This window comes from Xenopus laevis, chromosome 2L (genome assembly GCF_017654675.1).
Source record: "Xenopus laevis strain J_2021 chromosome 2L, Xenopus_laevis_v10.1, whole genome shotgun sequence".
Classification (NCBI taxonomy): Eukaryota; Metazoa; Chordata; class Amphibia; order Anura; family Pipidae; genus Xenopus; species Xenopus laevis.
Genome location: NC_054373.1, coordinates 162,424,792 through 162,445,593, shown reverse-complemented (window position 1 = coordinate 162,445,593; position 20,802 = coordinate 162,424,792). Strand labels below are relative to the sequence as shown.

Sequence of the window (20,802 nt, the reverse complement as noted above, 5' to 3'; positions counted from 1 at the left end):
AGACTATTATCCCACTGTTACTATAGGCACTATCTCTCCCTACTATACCTGCTATCCTACAGTCACACTCCCTTCCCAGAGACTATTATCCCACTGTTACTATAGGCACCATCTCTCCCTACTATGCCTGCTATCCCACAGTCACAGTCCCTTCCCATAGACTATTATCCCACTGTTACTATAGACATCATCTCTCCCTACTATACCTGCTATCCCACAGTCACACTCCCTTCCCAGAGACTATTATCCCACTGTTACTATAGGCACCATCTCTCCCTACTATACCTGCTATCCCACAGTCACAGTCCCTTCCCATAGACTATTATCCCACTGTTACTATAGACATCATCTCTCCCTACTATACCTGCTATCCCACAGTCACACTCCCTTCCCAGAGACTATTATCCCACTGTTACTATAGGCACTATCTCTCCCTACTATACCTGCTATCCTACAGTCACACTCCCTTCCCAGAGACTATTATCCCACTGTTACTATAGGCACCATCTCTCCCTACTATACCTGCTATCCCACAGTCACAGTCCCTTCCCATAGACTATTATCCCACTGTTACTATAGACATCATCTCTCCCTACTATACCTGCTATCCCACAGTCACACTCCCTTCCCAGAGACTATTATCCCACTGTTACTATAGGCACCATCTCTCCCTACTATACCTGCTATCCCACAGTCACAGTCCCTTCCCATAGACTATTATCCCACTGTTACTATAGACATCATCTCTCCCTACTATACCTGCTATCCCACAGTCACACTCCCTTCCCAGAGACTATTATCCCACTGTTACTATAGGTACCATCTCTCCCTACTATAGCTGCTATGTTGCTGACATATATCAGTTTTTTGGGTACATTTAGGTGATGTAACCCCATTACTCAAAGACAAGCCAAGCTGGATGTGAGGGCAGGACAGCCATCAGGACATACAGATACAAGCGGTACAAGTGTAGAGGAGACCACAAGTTATGTTTGTATGTGGCCTAGAAGAGCAGGTTGTTTAGTGATGTGGTATAATAATAAATATAAATATATAGCAGATATAAATTGCTGGGAGACTGTGTGGGGTGCAGAGGCGTCACATGATCCTGCAGAGCAGCAATAGCCTGATATGACAGTGATGAGGGGACACAAGTAGGAGCAGTAATATATTTGGGTTGAGCAGAGACAAGTGGTGAGAGAGCGCGGACAATGCGAGGAGTCTCCCTCAGTAGTTGACAAATGAGATGAGAGAGACAAGTGCTGCTTCCCTCCCGCCACTGACTGATGCTTTATTTATCGGTGCGTCAGAAGGAGCCGGGCGCAGCTGTACCGCAGTGAGTGACGCAGTGAGTCGGACCGACGGATAGAGACAGAGCAGAGGCGCTACTGTGGCTTCCCCGCACTCCGGGCGCCGGGGATATTGTTGTGGAGGAGGCGCTAGTAAATGCAGCTTGTCTGTTCCCAGCCCCCAGTGGAATAGGACTGAGGCGGCAGCTACAGAAAGCTCCAAGCAATTCGCACAAACCATTCTGAGCAGAGCAGCCTGAATTCACCCCGTCCTCTTCTCAATCAGGCGCTCGACAAAGAGGGGTCCGCACTCTTCACCCCCCTCCGTGCCCGGCAATGGTAGAGGCTGCCCCATTGAGAGTCTGCAGTGAGGGAGAACCAATTTCCCAGGCAGAAGGAGGAGCGGAGGACGAGCATCTCATGCCTTTTTAATGAAGTGTCTACCTACCAGGAAGGGGAGAAGCCGTTGTTCAGACTTCATTTCCTCCGCCGAGCAGCCGCTGCCAGTGTGTGAGCCTCTTACCTGCCCGTCTCTACCTCCCCCCCCGCCTCTATACAAGACATGGCCAGCCAGCAGGACTCGGGCTTCTTTGAGATCAGCATCAAATATTTACTGAAATCCTGGAGCAATAACAGTGAGTATCAGGGGCACCTTCAATTCTTCCCCTTTATGGCACATTTCAGCAATGGTTTTTTTTTTCTTCCCAGCTGAGCACCTGACTCATTCTGCAGTAACACTGGCCTTATTTACTAACATGCATGCAAAAGTGAACACTCAGCAGTAACCCATAGCAACCAGGGCAGCCATTTACCTTTCATTTTTTACCTTCATCTTGACTTGACAGGTGAAAGGAGATCTCTGACTGGGCACATGGCAATTTATTGTACTTTTTTCACCTGACGGGAAATAAGCCGCTATTTTTTCCTGTGTTTTGGGCAGAATTCCCAACTTGGATCATTCATTCCTCCTGTCTGTCCTTGTGCTCTCAAATAAAAACAGTGTTCACTTGTTGTATTGTGTAAAGGGTTTAAGCATAGATTGTGTAATTGCATGTGTGGGTATATACCAAGTTATTGATACCCTGGCACAGAGCATTGCCCACTGGCACACAACTTTCATACATTGTCTCTGCCCAGGGATGCAGCAAATACTGTATGTAATTGTAATACGACTCTTAAGGGGTTATGTAATGAAAAGCACCTAGTTTGCCCAGGAGCAGTAACCCATAGCAACCAATCAGCACCTAGAATTTACTGGTCACCTGTTTAAAAGCAAACATCTTATTGGTTGCTATGGGTTACTGCACCTGGGCAAACGTAGTGCCTTTTATTACATATGGGGGTAAGACTCTTATTCTTAGTGATTCTGGATCAGCTCACCCCTGGGCATTTTCTGTATCTTGTATAGAGGGGGTGGCAGAGAGAGCCTTATGTTATGTCAGGGAGAGCCTTGTATGATTTCAGGTAGAGCCTTATGTTATGTCAGGGAGAGCCTTACATGATTTCAGGGAGAGCCTTACGTGATGTCAGGGAGAGCCTTACGTGATGTCAGGGAGAGCCCTACGTGATGTCAGGGAGAGCCCTACGTGATGTCAGGGAGAGCTTATGTGATGTCAGGGAGAGCCTTATGTGATGTCAGGGAGAGCCTTATGTGATGTCAGGGAGAGCCTTATGTGATGTCAGGGAGAGCCTTATGTGATGTCAGGGAGAGCCTTATGTGATGTCAGGGAGAGCCTTTTGTGATGTCATGGAGAGACTTTTGTGATGTCATGGAGAGACTTTTGTGATGTCAGGGAGAGCCTTATGTGATGTCAGGGAGAGCCTTATGTGATGTCAGGGAGAGCCTTATGTGATGTCAGGGAGAGCCTTTTGTGATGTCAGGGAGAGCCTTTTGTGATGTCATGGAGAGCCTTTTGTGATGTCATGGAGAGCCTTATGTGATGTCAGGGAGAGCCTTATGTGATGTCAGGGAGAGCCTTTTATGATGTCATGGAGAGCCTTATGTGATGTCATGGAGAGCCTTATGTGATGTCAGGGAGAGCCTTATGTGATGTCAGGGAGAGCCTTATGTGATGTCAGGTAGAGACGTGTGATGTCAGGGAGAGTCTTTTGTGGTGTCAGGGAGAACCTTATGTGATGTCAGGGAGAGCCTTGTAATAATCACATGACATCATTTGATTATTTCTAAGCCCTAAGCAGTTGAGCTGTACAGCTTATAAGTGTTGGTGGGTGCTGTTACTTATAGTACAGGAAGTGCTGTAGGGCATCAGAGTGGGCACCCCTGTGTTTCATCATAATTCCATCTGTGCTGACTAAGGCAGGGATGGGCCATTCAATGGAAACAAAAAATCTGAAGAGCAGAATGTTCCAAGCATAGGCATTAGGCAGCCTATATGCATTAAACAAACAATGTTAATCACGTAAAGTACATTGTCCAGAGCTGTGTTGGCCAAGGAGTTCTGACCTAACAACTGAATATGACTACCCAGCAGCTAATTGCACTTCTGCATTTGTTTATAAAATTCTGAATGTATAAAAGAAAAAGCTGAGTGATGATGATGTAAGCTTTAGGTGGCTAATGTTAGAAATGCACACTGTCTATACATGAGTTAGCTCAGGGGCCCGGCCTGTGGGCTGCAACAGAGAAGCTACGAGTGAGGGTCATTCAGGGCATGACATTGCTATGAACGGAGCCTCAGCAGTGCATTTCTTTCTATTTCATGTGTTTATCCTGGCAAATGTCATGATTTGTTAATAAAGTAGTAATTGTCCAAACGAGACTATTTTTATAGCATGTGAATGTAAAACCAGTATCCCTCCAACTGTTCGGAAACTACCGCTCCCAGCATGCCTTGCTAGCCGGGAACAACAACTGTAGGGTTTCAGGGGGAGATAATAGTAAAAGAGTCGAAAACAATGTACATCATTCTAACAATATACTTTCCTCTACAGTTTTATATTATAAGGTCTAATTTAGGATCGCTTAGTATGTCCAATAATACACTCGATAATGGATCCCTTTCATCACAAATCATAATACACAGACAATGTTTTGAAATAAGTGAATTTAGGACTTTCCTCACTGCTAGAGGCATAGGGCAGAACAGACAATGTGGGGCCCACTTTTAATTTTATGTAGCCCTTATTATCCCCTGACTGGCTTCTGCTACAACTTCAGCAACAACTGATGGACTGTAGTTTGTCAAAACCTAAAAACCTAAATATAAAGTGTTTCTTTATCTTACCCCAAAGCCACAGTTCCTTCCCAAAGCCTATTATCTCCACTATTACTTTAGGCCCCATCTCCCGCTACTATACCTGCTATCCCACAGTCACACTCCCTTCCCAGAGACTATTATCCCACTGTTACTATAGGCACCATCTCTCCCTACTATACCTGCTATCCCACAGTCACACTCCCTTCCCAGAGACTATTATCCCACTGTTTATAGGCACCATCTCTCCCTACTATACCTGCTATCCCACAGTCACACCTCCCTTCCAGAGACCTATTATCCCCACTGTTACTATAGGCCACCGATCTCTCCCTACTATAACCTGCTATCCCACAGTCACACTCCTTCCCAGAGACTATTATCCCACTGTTACTATAGGCACCATCTCTCCTCTATACCTGCCATCCCACAGTCACACTCCCTTCCCAGAGACTATTATCCCACTGTTACTATAGGCACCATCTCTCCCTACTAATAACCTGCTAATCCCACAGTCACACTCACCTTCCCAGAGACTATTATCCCACTGTTATATAGGCACCATCGTCTCCCTACTATATCCTGCCATCCCCACAGTCACACTCCGCTTCCCAGAGACTATTATCCCACTGTTACTATAGGCACCATCTCTCCCTACTATACCTGCTATCCCACAGTCACACTCCCTTCCCAGAGACTATTATCCCACTGTTACTATAGACAACATCTCTCCCTATTATACCTGCTATCCCACTGTCACAGTCCCTTTCCAGAGACTATTATCCCACTGTTACTATAGGTACTATCTGTCCCTACTATACCTGCTATCCCACAGTCACACTCCCTTTCCAGAGACTATTATCCCACTGTTACTATAGGCACCATCTCTCCCTACTATACCTGCTATCCCACAGTCACACTCCCTTCCCAGAGACTATTATCCCACTGTTACTATAGGCACCATCTCTCCCTACTATACCTGCTATCCCACAGTCACAGTCCCTTTTCCAGAGACTATTATCCCACTGTTACTATAGGCACCAACTCTCGCTACTATAGCTGCTACCCTATAGCCACAGTCCCTTTTCAAAGACTATTATTCCCACTTTTGTTAAAGACACTGGTGGAGTACCTGCACATTCACAAGGGTGCACAGTATGCTTTATGTAAAATTGTTGCCCTGTGGAGCCATACCATGGCAGTAAGCGCCAGTTGGACAACTTCTCCCAAAAGACAACTATGTCTGGATTCTATGATTCATTATTTTATGTTTAGTCTGTTAAAATGTAGCAAGCAACTACATTGTGCTTCCTTTTCCCAGGACTCATACAGCAACCCACGAGCCTGCACGTCTGTTCCACAATATATACTATTTTGAGATTAGGAAATGCCTTGAGACTTTCTCCCATGTTTCTACTGCCCAGATTTCAGACAGGGCTTGTTTTCTGTATTGGGAATGTTTTACTTGTAATTATGTTTCATAAAATACCAATTCGTCAGCAGAAGTATATGTAAGGGCAGAAGAATTCAGAACTACTATATATATAAAAGTTTCGCTTTTGACTTGAAAAGTTAAAATTTAAAGACACAGGCTTATCTATGGACTTTAGTGGCTTCATGCATTAATGCAACAATCAAGGCAAACAATTAAGCAGCTGTTTTAACCTTTGGGTGTGGGATATATTTAAAGGGATTCAGTCATGATTGTTATGATGTCGTTTTTATTTCTAAATTACACTGTTTACACTGCAAATAATTCATTCTACAATATAAAATTTCATTCCTGAACGGCAAGTGTATTTTTTTGGTTACCTATCCATTGTTCTATTGTTAGGCTGCTGGGGGGGGGGGAAGGTAGGGGGTGATATCACTCCAACTTGCAGTACAACAGTAAAGAGTGACTGAAGTTTATCAGAGCACAAGTCACATGACTGGGGGCAGCTGGGAAACTGACAATATGTCTAGCCCCATGTCCTATTTCAAAATTAAATATAAAAAAATCTGCACTTTTGAGAAACGGATTCAGTGCAGAATTCTGCTGGAGCAGCACTATTAAGTGATGCGTTTTGAAAAAAAACATTTTTTCCCATGACAGTATCCCTTTAAGACTGAAAACTGAAAATTAGAGTTTGAATTGTTTATTGTGAAAAAACCTTTATTCCCAGGGCTTGTTTTTTTTCCTCCAACTGCTTAAACACAGGCCAAGGCAAATGAAATGACATCTAGTTATGTGACTTAAAAAAAACAAAGTTTCAGCACCAACACCAGCCACCATACTTATATTATATAAAGTTCAAATATATTCTGCAGCACTGTACAACAGATACATGGAACATACAAATATTGCCCAGTACAGGAGGTAAAGATGGTCCTGTTCATTATGACCCTTTCAGAAGTCTTCGGAGTTAAAGTAAGGCAGGGCTGTCCAGTTTTGGGCCAATGAAAAAGCTGTGGCCCTCCAAAGGATTTTTATAGCTCTGCTTCGTCTATAGGCCTTATTAGCTGTGATGAACTTCAACATCTTTTGAGCTAGCTGAGGATTCTGGGTACTGAGCAGGCACTTTTATTTAGGGGCATGTAAGGGCTGCTGTTTGCCAGATCTCAATTATGGCTACTAAGAACTCATTCTGTTGGTACTTAAGCGGTAAATCTACCATAAAACATCAATGTAGTAGTTATAGGTGATAAAAATCAATCTGGGTCAGTCTGCAAATGACTTTTCCATTTAAGCATACTATGGATACCTCTTGATACACAGCACTGCTACTCCTTGGAATTGCCACGTGTTCTTTTATATACTGTAAACACAAACATTACCGGCCACATTGGCTTATCCCAGAGAAAAGTTAGTTTTGGCCCTTGTGTATACAGAAAGGTTCCTTGAGCTGATACTCGTTGTTCCACATAGAAGTGAGCTAGCTCTGTTCCTATACATGGAAATGGCCAGCCATAAAGGTTCCTTTCTCAGGTCCAGCAGATGTCCCCCAGATGTTGTACCCTGACAAGTAGATGGGCCAAGGGAAAACAGCACAGGCTATTAATAGCCAATAGCCTGTACTACCTGGCTGACAACTCTTTCATATTATTCATTTTCCACATCCACTAAACAATGCTCTTACAGTGTGCACCCTTCCACGCCATTCCTGCAGCTAACCAATCAAATCTTCACTAGGCAATATAACCAATTATAGGTTATCTATGTTCTACATATTTAACAGGAACATCAATAACAGATAGATAAATAAATAAGTGTTTTTGTTCTTCCTCTGCCTCTCTCTCTGTCTTTTTTTTTTTAATGCAGTTGTTACATTGTTTCCGTCATGTGGTGCAGAGACTATAATCAACCAGAATGATACTTTTTAAACAGGGTAGATCACTTTTAAATTTACTTTTAGTAAGATGTAGCCATGGTAGTCTAACACAATTTGCAATTGATGTATATTTTTTGCTGTTTTTTTATGAATGATTTGGCTTTTTGTTCAGTAGCTCAGTTTGGAATTTCAGCAGCTATTTGGTAGCTAGCAACCAGGCAGCCAATTGAAAGAGAGGCAGTAGATGAATTGAACCTGGTTGGAGCTAACATTAACATTATAGCAAATGTAACCCTTGCGTTAGAGTTCTGCGCGGGTCCATTTTTTGGAACCCATACCTGACCCATACCTGCAATCAGCAACCCGGACCCACAACCCACATTCTTACTCGATTGGACCTGCTACCCGCCCCGCAAGTACCTTATTCACAAAACGGACCCGCAACCCGCCAACTATCAAGAATCAGGAAGTACTGTCGTAAACCGGAAGTGACATCATCGGATCAGAAAAACAGGAGCTAAATCGATATTGAGAAGACCCGAACCGTGACCCGCAAACCAGAACCGCCAACCCACGTCTATACCCGCACCCAGAACTTCTACCCGCAGGTTTTTGCGGGTAACCCGCGGGTGCCCGACCCGCTGCAGGACTCTACCTTGCCTGCCCCTCCATTTCAGCTCCTTTTATTTCTTCTAATTATTACAATTGGCCACCCTGTAGGGCAACACTACATGATATTTTTATTACTTTAAAACATTCATTTTTTAGTGTTACTGTTAACTTTAAAGTTGTGGTTGTCCGCAAATCTACTTAAAAGCATTTTAGGGTTTCAGAATGACTTCCTTGTTTTTTAGTATTTATGTCTTGCTAATAAAGTGTGATTTGCATGGGAACAGTAGGTACATTTCATGTTGCGTTTTAGTTGCCCTTTGCGTAAGGCATTGGTAGCTATACCTTGGGCAAACGTTAGAAGCATTTGTAGCAAAATCCTGTATAGTGATAGTAACCTAGTTGCACCGTTTCTCCTTTTTTTTTTTTTGTACCTTTCATAAGGATATGTGTGCCATTATGGGAGAAAACAGCGAAGTCATTCATTCTGCATGATGTATTTTCCACTGCTTCCCCCACGAGACACTGGGACTGTTAACAAACCTGCTGCAGGGTTCTTCTTGATTCATGAATGTCGTCTATTAGTGCTGAATTACATATGTGTCAAACGACTTACTCAAGTAAAACCTTTTTTTTTGTTTGTATCTGCTTTCTGTGTATCCAAAACTCATGGGTGTGGGAATAGGGGATACACGCAGCCCCACTCAGTAGTGTAGGTCATTATATTCAGCAGACAATTGAGCCCTGTACTGTTCTGTCAGTGTATATTTACTGTTCCACAGTAGTCACTCCTAGTTGGATCCGGGCATTGGACTAGAGCCACAGTTAGAAAGGAAGCGAACATGCCAAAGCACAAAGTCTTTTTGACATACAACAATTTTTTTCGTTTTTTTTCTCTTACTCCAAATGCATTGAAGTCAATGGATGTTTTTTCTTACGGTGACTTTTCGTCTTGGCAACAGAGCCGGGCCAACCCAGGTACGTGCCTGGCGCCCCCTCAGCTTTGCGCCCTAGGCACGTGCCTACTCTGGCTACCCCTAGTTCCGGCCCTGCTTGGCAACTTTTTCTCCAAATGCATTAAAGAAAATGGCTATTTTTTCTCAAGTTATTTCTCACTCAAAATGTGTTAAAATCAATGGGTGGTTTTACTTGCAGCGACTTTTTTGTCTCAGCGACTTGCAGCATTTATATTTTTTTGTTTGCGGCAAATTTTTGCTGCAGTTTCGCGAAAAACATTGCAGATCCATGCCTGGCAAAAATATTTCCTCTTCACTATTGGGGAACAACACAAGCATGAAACATGTTTCTGGGGATGCCAAATTAGGGCTATGAATGACTCTTTGGTAGCCCCTATGTGGACTGGCAGCTTACAGGGGGCTCTGTTTGGCTATACATCTGGGTTTTATGCAACCAAAACTCTCCTCCAAGACTGGAATTCAAAAATAAGCTCCTGCTTTGAGGCCACTGGGAGCAACATCCAAGGGGCAACATGTTGTTCATGATCCACTGGTTGAGGAACACTGTGTTAGATGTGGAAGCCAGGCAGGGCCTTCATAAAAGGCAATGCCTAGGGGACTCAGTACCAGTCCCAGAAGGTCTTGCTTGATTGGTCACTCTAGGATAAGCTGCTGATTATTGAACAAAGGCTCTTGGCCAAGCTGTATTCCAAGCCTGGAATACAAAAATATGCACCTACTTTAAGGCCACTTGGAGCAACATCCAAGGGGTTGGTGAGAAACATGTTCAGGAGTCACTGGTTGGGGTTCACTGTAGTGATGTGCGGGTCAAGATTTCCCTCAACCAACCCCCACCCCGCACCCTCCCAACCCTAACCTGCTCTGTCCCTTCTATTTATAACATATCTCCCAACATTTTGGAAATAGAAAGTGGGACAAAAAGATTTGGCGAACAGGGTGCAGTGAAAATTTTTTGACCATGCCTGTTTTTGTGTCCGCACCCCCCTAATTACCATGTCCATTTTACAAAATTTGCCAGGTTGTGAAAGTTTGAACACGTTTCTGTGGTTTTTATGTGTTATTGCAGTTTTGCTAATGAATGTGAATTGCCCTTTAAGCTGTGAGTCTAAGTTCTCCCAAGAGACCTGCTTATCTTAAATTGTTACAAAAGTATCTAAGTATCTATTCTGGGCTCTCTGCCAAAAGTGAATTAAGTTAGAAACTGTATCTCTTTCTGACGCCAGTGCAGGCGATCAAAGAGTAGGTCAGGACATTTTAGAAACAAACCCAGGACTGTGAGTTGAGCTGTCAAAATCGTGACTGTCCTGGGACATTTGGGAGGTATGTTATGCACCCGTGCCGGCCTTGCCCTGTTGTGATGTCATAAAAGGGGAGGAGCATACAAAAGTTTATAAATTGACAGACTGGAAGCCAAAGATTTTTTACAGTTGGGCAGGTTCAGGCCGGCCCACAATGGTACACCACTGGTCTAGGACCTCCAAAACCAACACAGCTGGAAGACTGCATGTTTGCCAGCCCTGGTCTACAGTAGTAAGGTGGCTTCATGTAATAAATGTTTGCAAAGTAGGTTTACAACCTGGTCAGTATTTCACTGATGTAGCCAGTAAAATATCAGCCAGAGCCAGGACTGGTATTACCACCAATTTACCGCCAATGAACCAGTGTAGATTTGTAATGCTAGCCCCGGATTTAGCTGGTATTTTAGACTAGGCTGGTGAAAAATTTGCCAGGTGGCAATAGCTAAACAGCATGACTACTACAGGATGTAAAGAAGGCTTTGCTTATTGGAGCAACAATCTAAAAGCATTCCAATTAGTCAGATATTTGCTTTCAAATAGGTAAATGCTTCATGCTGGTTGAAGGTAGGTTACTGAAACTGGTGCTAATATTGCCTCTTTTATCAAATTACCCCAAATGACCACGGTTCTGGCATCAGCTTTAATAGGAACACTGCTGCCTTTATACTGAAGTGCAGAATGTATGTGTGTTGTGCGCAGGGAATAATGTGCAATTGTACAGCTATTGTGCCCCACAGCTGGTATGTGCTCGCCTTGTGTTGACTGTTCAGTGATGTCACGGTTGTTCTATTGTGTTAGTAAGTTCTACATCTGGGCCTGGAAACTCATTATTGTTTGAGCCTGATAATAGAGCTACAGAGATCAACGACCTGCTGCCAATGCTCACGTGTAGCTTGGTCTTTGTTTCCCTTGTACTCGGGATCCGTTCACTTTAGTTATTTGTGCCCTTGGTTTTGTGCATCAAATGGTTATACTATCGTCCAGAAGTTGTCCTTTTATTCATATTCCTATGCTTCTAATTGGTACAGGGCAGTTTTCTCTGGCCAGATATTCAGTTTTCAAAGAATGGTATATCAAAAAATTTTAAGGCCAAGATGGACTATATTGCCATATTGTCTGGATATGAATAGTCGATTTCAACAGGCCAACCTTCTGTGCTATCAAATTGCAGTTGGTCTTTCTAAACGGCAATCTGCTGATGAGCCTTTACAGTGCTGGCAGCTCACATGCCAGTTAGATGATATAGGGTGACCATACATAATCCCAACTCAACACATGAAACTCAACTCAGTACAACACAGGAAATCTGCCTGCGGTCTACTCCATTTGCTATAGCATGGGCAAATAGGCCAAGGAAAGTTGAAGGTGATATTTTAAGTGACCTTTGCTAGACACTGGGGAAACTGTGTCCATGTGGGCTTGCAACATGATCAAACTGGGCAACCAAGTTCTCTGTGGTTTCTTAATGAAAACTAAACCTATCTCCAATATACTTTAATTAAAAAATGTGTACCGTTTTTATAAGAAACCTGACTGTACGCAGTGAAATTCTCCCTTCACTGCTGTGGATAGGAATTGGCAGATGCTCCCTAACTTCTGAGCAGGGAAACAATCATACTTATGAACAGCCTTTGGAGCCCCCACCTTACTTACCAGCCATGCAGAACTCAAGCAGCTTTGTTTATGATGATCCCTAAGCAGCCCAGACCACACTGAGCATGTGCACAGTCTTGGTCTTGCAAAGATGTTTAACAAAGTTACAAGATGGTGACCCCCTGTAGCCAACTTTGAAAGTATAAATTATTTGTTTGATTAGGCTTGTGGTGCAGTAAGTTTATGTTTAGTATACAAAATACAGCATTTCTAGCCTTATTCTATTTTAGACTTTACATGCCCTTTAAATCAATAGCCAAAAAGTATGTTCAGCGCAAGCCCTGTTCATTTATGGACAAAGGTATGTAACACAATACTGTGCTGCAAGTTATTGTTTTATGAACTCTATGTTAATAAAACAGTGACTTGCAACACAATACTGTGTTATGTACCTTTGCCCACGAATGTACTTGCATACTAGAATTACAGCTTCATGTGTGACAGAAGCTTTTGGCTTGGGTACTAAAAAGGCAAAATTCATTGCAGCTGATCAATCCTTGCAACTCCATATTCATCGAACTTGTGTTGGAAAGGGGGTATCCTGCGCCTTTATAAAGGACAAGTAGAGTGAAATTTATATTGTCTAGTGGTTATGTTGGGCAGCCTCCCTTGGCCCCAGCCTCTAAGTTTATATTGATTGAAAGCATACGTGTACTTGATGGGTCTGCCATTTTTGCAAGCCAGGTTCAGTCTTCAGTCCTGGATCATGCATGCTCATTGGGGGGTGACACATGCACCCTAACCCAGCTTCATCCTGTAAATAACTAATTTCTAGCTTAAAACTAATATTTAAATGTCTTTATTTGTAATGTAGCATGAAATAACCAATTATAGACCATGGGAATTTCAATTGTATCATTTCCAGTCTTCAGGGTAAACCTATAAAATAAACATTTAGAACTAATTTTCCTTACTAAAATGTAAATGCTGTTTTCAGGCACAAACTTCGTGTTTTGAGGACAGTGTCCCTTTAAACCATCGCAGGAGTCTATGTTTATAGGATTCCATATGAGAAGGCAACGATCATGGCATCAGTATGGTGTTTAGTTAATGGAGGGCTTCTCAGCAGTATGAGAGCTCTGATATTAAATGGAAAATATATTCTTTTTATCATGTGTGTACATTTATAGACAATAAAGTCATGTATAACATATTTTGAGTGCGCATTGCATTCCATTACTGTGAGGTGGAATTGAGAGCATTCATGATGCTGTTCTCCATCAACACCCCTGCTACTGCAACTATATGATTCATAACCACTTATCACTGCCCTTCAGTGTTTAGAGCGAATGCCTTGACTGGGACAATCCATATGACAACTCCAGCTCATATGTTTTGCATATATATGCAGACAATGCTGTGCTGCCTGTCTATAAAAGAGAAGCTGGTGAGAAATAGAGATATTTTCCTTTTAATTCCTGGCAACCAGCAAAATAAACACAAATCACAAATGGGCTTGCACTCTAAAAACAAAAATCAGAAGGGAGTTTGGGAACTGTAGCTGAGCAAGCTGGATATTGTAGTTTGCTCTCCCCGTTGAGTACTAATATTTGCCAGAAGGAATAACTTGTTGGCGGCAGGAGCCAAGGTATATAACAGTCACACATGACTTGTTCCTGCAGTAAATATTCATCTAACCTGTAATTTCCAGTAATAATACCTCCATGTAATTGCACACTGGATGATGGGCATTGGCTGCTGTCTAAACACCAGAGCAGATGTGCACTCACCTTCAATGTACCTGCACCTCTCTGAGCAGCGCAAGCAGCATGTCGGCAAGGAATGTGGGCTACTTACTTACTAGCAGTCCCAACTACCAGCTGCCTCTTTCACTAAGGCTTTGGTAGCACAAGATGGCTGAAATTGGAGTTTATTCGTTTTGGATAAGCATTATCTAGAGCAAATGTCGATCCATTGTAGATGCTGATGGGGTGTTGCTATTCCAATCAAATCTGCCAGCACACATTTATTTAACGAATTTCTTTTAAAGGGGTTGTTCACCTTCGAGTTAACCTGTAGCGTGATGTAGAGAGTTATATTCTGAGACAATTTGCAATTTGTTTTCATTTTTTATTATTTGTGGTTTTTGAGTTATTTAGCTTTTTATTCAGCAGCTCTCCAGTTTGCAATTTCAGCAGTCTGGTTGCTAGATTCCAAAATACCCTAGCATGAGGTAGTGGAATAGGAATAGAAGAGAGCCTGAATAGAAAGATGAGAAGTAAAAAGTAGCAATTACAATAAGGGGGTTATTTACTACTATCCAAATTGATCTCATAATATTAATAAAAAATGCTCGACCAAACTCCCATGCCTAAATTTAGCTTATTTTTTAATAAAATAACTCCATTTAATCAGTGAAAAACTCGATAAAATTGAGCGAAAACTGTAATCGTACAATTTCTTTTTTTTTTTTTTTATGAATTGCTCCATTTTTTCGAGTTTTTGCCTGAAAAATTTAGATTTTTCGGGCTAAACCCAGCTCAGACCATAATAACTTCAAACTGGGATAGGTGCCTCTTCCATTGACTTATACAGGACCTCGAGAGGTCCGAGATGGCAGATTTTCGGGTTCTGGCTTTTTGCAGCATTCGGTTAGAATAAATCTTGAAAAAAAACAAGTTTTTTTTTCTCTTAAAAATGTTAGGTTTCTAGTGAAAAAAAAACTAGAATTTTTAGAGATTTCACAACTCAACCTTTATAAATAACCCCTAAATGTGTAGCAAATGTGACCCCATTTGAAAGCTGGAAAGAGTCAGAAGAAGAAGGCAAATCTCTCAAACACTGTGAAGAAGAAAAAATGAATAGTTGCTAAGAATTAGCCATTCTACCACCCCTTTAAAATAATTCACATAGAGGCATTTTTGTCTATGGACCAAATACATATTTTACACTGGGGTTCCGAACGTTCCCTTACGTGTTACCCAATGGCTAGGGTCATTTATAGTGTTGTACTTAATACAAATGCCTCTATAATAAACCTCTTGCACATTGGGCTAACTCCTACCTACATCATAACAGCACCACCTACAATCACAGCTTCTCCAAGTTTCTATGGCGTCATTTACTGGATCCCTTCTGGCAGCAAACAAGATTATTTTGTAATATAAATGTTAGCTTTCTATTCCCCATGGATTGCCTGTTGTATTAAGGTGTTATCCCTGAGCCCATCCCTCTGTTGCTGGGGTGCAGCAACTATAGAGCCATTCATTGGTCTTATTTTTATAGAATGTTGGTCAGGAAACCCGAACAGGATAGTTGACAGTGTATTATATAAATATCTATGCTAGTGTTTAATTTAGACCTTTTTCTACCCTAGTGGTCATAAATACATGGACCTTGATTTCCCCCACATATTTATCCACAAAGGGTTCTGGTCCCTGTAGTGTCCACCCAAGCAACAATTTTAATAGCTCCCCAATTGCAGTGACAGTGTCTATTAAGAAGAAGGGTTATCTAATTTTAATACATACATACGATCGGTGCCTTCGCGTCACCGGAGGGGGGCCCTGGACAGCAGTCCCAGTGGGCCCATGCCCCCCCTGGTACAGGTATGGGCCCTATTATCCAGAATACTCGGGACCTGGGTTTTTTTGGATAAAGGATCTTTCCGTAATTTGTATCTTCATGTTGCAGTGCTGGCCAGGGGAAGAGGACTGTTTGCCACTTTATGCAATATTTATATAATACAGGGTCATATCACATGTTTACCTTAAAGGGGAACTATCGCGAAAAATAACATTTAATATAAGCTTCAGCACACTGAAATAAGAAACTTTCTAAATACAATCAATATAAAATTCTGTACTGTTTATGAAATAATCCATTTCATCTTCACTATTCCTCTCTCAGCATCTGTTTCTCTTCATTCTGTCTTCATGCAGCAGTTGGGTTTCAGATGAATGATCCAATACATCTTATAGGGGGGCTCCTTTTGCCTAGAAGATGTATTAGAGCTCACTCTATTACAAACAACAGAAATGTTGTCTCTCTACATGCAGGATTTGTGCAGTTGTTTTGTTAGATTTTGTTTGTACTAGAATCAGTTATTTGAGTGAGCTCTAATACATCTGCTAGGAAAGGAAGCCTCCCCCCTATAAGATATATTGGATCTAACTGTCAATGACTATCTGACACCCAACTGCTGCATGAAGACAGAATGAAGAGAAACAGATGCTGAGAGAGGGATAGTGAATATAAACTTGATTATTTCAGAAACAAAGCAGAATATTTGATTGTATTTTTAAAGTTTCTTATTTCTGTATGCTGAAGCTTATATTAAATTACATTTTTTGCCATAGTTCCCCTTTAATATACAATCCTGGTTTAGGATACTATAGTGAACAAATTCTGTTCTGGATTTGCATCAAGGCCAGAAAAAGGGAAGCTGTATTTCCATGGCAGCCCGTGATTATTGTGGTTTCTGGCTCATGGGCCATGTACAAGCTTATTTATAGCATTTGCCTCAAATCTGGACTTGGCTCTGTATCTTGCACTGAGCTAGTATGATAGTTGGCGTTTAATGGGATTTATTGGGAAGTTTGGAAAGCTTGTAATATTGGCCAGGTTTGGAACAGATTTGAAATTGCATACTTTTGGGGAAAAATGTCTATAAATATATATGTGTATATATATATATATATATATATATATATATATATATATATATATATATATATATATCTTGGCTAAAGGCCCAATAGAAAACCCCTTCAAATCTAGTGCTTTTTCAAAATCTTGATTTTTTTGTGTTATAATAGGCTTTTAAAAAAAAAATCACGAATTTTTCGGAATTTACTAAAAACAGAGGGCTAAAAAGCCTAAATATAAAAACACGGCATCTCAAACCTGTCGAGGTTGCATAAAAGTCAATGGGAACAGTCCCATTGATTCTGGGTTGTGTCAGGGGTTTTCCCACAAAGGTAATTTTCGGGAAAATGTAATAATAAATAAACATTAAAAACCCGAGCGGCTTAGATCGGAGTTTATAGCAGCCGATATTGAGATAAATTCAAACAATTGTTCATGTTTGGATTTGCTTTTCTCATGTGTTATTTGGAAACAAACTGGAAAAAGTATTTGGAAGGTGAACTTCCCCTTTAAAACAAATGAAAAATACAGAGACAATTTAAGGCTGAAGTGAAAAGCTGCTCAGTGTTTATTCATGGGATAGGAGGAACTGAATGGGATTACTAGAAGTAGAGGAAATATTCCATAAATTATGTCATAGCTGCATATTAAAGAGAGTTTATAAGCTAGGAACGAAGCCGATGTTTTTCCACAGAACTAGCGAAATGTATCTAGGAACTGCATTATCTAAATATTGGCTATGTGCGAGGCCTTACATTCGGATAAAAGCCTTTAGTGTTCACATTTGGGTAACACAGTCCCTCCGTCCTGCTACCATTTGCTTCTGGAAACATCGTTGGTAACTTAAAAGCCATCACCACTTAGTTTCAGACACTAATTACTATTTCAACTAAGCACTTTCTGCTTTATTAAATTAACGTTATTCTTTAGTTTAACCATGATGGTTGACATAGTTCCAAAGCAGGACCCTCCTCTATTCTTAGGGTCCTAAGAATAATTATTTTTTCAAAAAACTTGACCAGCAGTAAATGTATAATTTGTTGTTCCTTTGGCCTCCTAAGGTATTCTTAATCTTATCTTAGTTAAAAATGTATTTCTATAAATTGAATTTTTCTGATTCTGGATATCATGGTAACATACCTGGTACAGGTATGGGCCCTATTATCCAGAATACCCGTGACCTGGTTTTTTTTTTTTGGATAAAGGATCTTTCCATAATTTGTATCTTTATACCTTAAGTCTACTAGAAAATCATGTAAAAAATTAAATAAACCCAATAGGCTGGTTTTGATTCCAATAAGGATTAATTATATCTTAGTTTAGATCATGTACACTGTATTGTTTTATTATTACAGAGAAAAGGGAATCATTTTGAAAAAATTTTTTTTTGGATAAAATGAAGTCTATGGTAGAAGGTCTTTCTGTAATTTGGAGCTTTCTGGATAATGGGTTTCGGGATAACGAATCCCATACATGTAACATTGATCTACAGGACTTAGCTGGGAAGTGTATTCTTCCATACCTCCACCTGTCCCTTTTATTTGCGGGACAGTCCTGATTTTGACAGCTCAGCCCGCAGTTCTGGATTGTTACTGAAATGTCCTGACTTTCTCTTTGATCTCCTGCACCGCCACCAGAAAAAGATACGTTTCTAAAACTTAAAGGACCAGTAATTAATTTGTATATAAGAAAAGAAAAAACACCAAGACACATTTACCTTTATATTTGCAAAGTCTTTATTAAGAAATAACTTTCCGAAACTCCGCTTGCGCTCCTCTTCAGAAAAGACGACAGGGCGGCGATTCATCGCGCGGTGCTCGATTTACCCTGGCTATCTCCTATAGAAGGCAAGTGGAGTATCGGTAATTTTTTCTGAATAAAGACTTTGCAAATTTAAAGGTAAATGTGGCTTGGTGGGTTTTTTTTTGTTGTTATGTACAAACAAATTAAAAAAAAAAGAAATTGATGTTACTGGTCCTTTAAACAAGAGGCTTTTTGGCAGAGAACCCAGAATACCTTATTGATTACCTTATTGATGTTACTGGTCCTTTAAACAAGAGGCTTTTTGGCAGAGCACCTTCACTTAGATACATTTGTAACAATTAAAGATAAGCAAAGATACAATTGTAACATTTAAAGACAAGCAGGTGTTTTGGGAGAACTGAGATTTACAGTTTAAAGGGCGATCCACCTTTATTAGCAAAACTGTAATAAACCATAAAAATGACCCTAAAAACCACAGAAATGTATTTAAACTTTCCATAGCCTTCCAAAATTTGTAAAATGGACATGGGCACAAAATGAGTGTGGTCAACTTTGCAGCAGCAGACCTTTTTGTCCCTCTTTCTGATTTTCAAATGTTGTGAGGTATGTTCTTCATTAGATCTTAATTTTTAGTATTAGTAAATTACGATTCGACCCTTGATAAATCTGCGCCTTTTTGTGCCTATTATTGGATGCCGTCAAACTGTACTGCCGGGGCTTGGCTGCTGCACAAAGATATATGCAGCTAATCATATGTAAACACTTTTTGTTTTATAGATTAATTAAAATGAGGATTATGCCATGTCTAAGAGGTACAGACAGGGTCGGACTGGGGGGCCCGGGGCCCACCGGGACTGCTGTCCAGGGGCCCCCCGCCGGCCCCTGCCGGCTTACTAAAACGCGTCGGCCCAGCAACAGTGGCGTTCGGTGCGCATGCGCAACATCGACACCGCTCGGCACGCATGCGCAACAGCGGCGTTTGGCGCGCATGCGCAGGCGGCGCTGCGCATCGCGAGAAAACAAAGGTTTTTTTTTCGATTGGAAATATCTACTGAAGGGTTCTGGCCCGGCGGGGGCCCACGAGGGTCGGGGCCCACCGGGTTTTTTCCCGGTATCCCGCCGGGCCAGTCCGACACTGGGTACAGATGTAGACACCTTTTTCAACATGAGTTGTTTTGACAACTGCATAAAACTAATGGTGCTGCTGGTTTTTATTGGGAGAGAAGGCAGACAATGGGGGCCCCAATCTAAAGGAAAATATTAGAAAGTACTTTGGCCTGTTTACAATAAAGAGCTCATGCAATGATGTCAAGGCCTTCATTTCCCAGGCTGATCCCAGTTTAGACCCTAGACAAATGCTGGAGATTTACTGCATCCTATACAAACACAGTTCTGCTAATTGCATATCAATAAAGAGCAACACCGACGTAGGTCCACGAGGGAACCCCAGCTTATGTTTACAGTGATCATATCACAATCTGGACTCTGTAGTGGCTCCTACACATCTGCTGGGCAGCACCGGGCAAGTTGGGCATATGTGAAATGCCAGCCAGATTCCTTACAATGAAATCCAATGGGGCAGCTGCAGCCACAGACCCACATCTCCACTGAAATAATCAAGCTGTCGGCCCTGAAATGATAATCACAATGTGAAACATATATTTGGAATTGTATTCTCTATAGAAACATTTTCCCTATGATACAATCTTAATCTGGTCTATGAGACAATTGATGTCTTAAACTGACTTAAACTGTGCCAAGGCCCGGATTTGTGGAAAGACCACCTAGGCCCTGGCCTAGAGTGGCAGGACTTTAGGGGGGGTGGCATGCTTCCCAACCACACACATTGGTTCAAAAACACTGGGGATGAGCTGGAGATACAATAATTTTTTTAAATTTCCCGTACGCCAATCCCCATTGCTCCAGTCCAGATGATGAAAATTTGCATGAATAAAGGGGAAGGGAAAGGGGTGACGAATGGCAGTGGGCCTAGGGGAGCCCACTATATAAATCCGGCCCTGACTGTGCCCTCCTTTCATATTATACCTGCTTTTATTGTAGGGTGATGACAAGAAATTACTAGGGATGCACAGAAAACT

General features: G+C 41.5%; 1 protein-coding gene across 6 annotated transcripts in view; it reads left to right on the top strand.

Annotated features, from left to right (window-relative positions):
• Positions 1-20,802, top strand: part of fry.L (FRY microtubule binding protein L homeolog) — a 266,400-nt gene that overhangs the window by 105,721 nt on the left and 139,877 nt on the right. The window contains exon 1 of one of the 6 annotated variants that reach the window (XM_018244669.2): positions 1,102-1,924. The exons of 4 other annotated variants lie outside the window; for them this stretch is intronic. In XM_018244669.2, coding sequence (XP_018100158.1) covers positions 1,852-1,924 — 73 coding nt within the window. In that variant the 5' untranslated portion in view covers positions 1,102-1,851. 6 annotated transcript variants of the gene reach the window in all.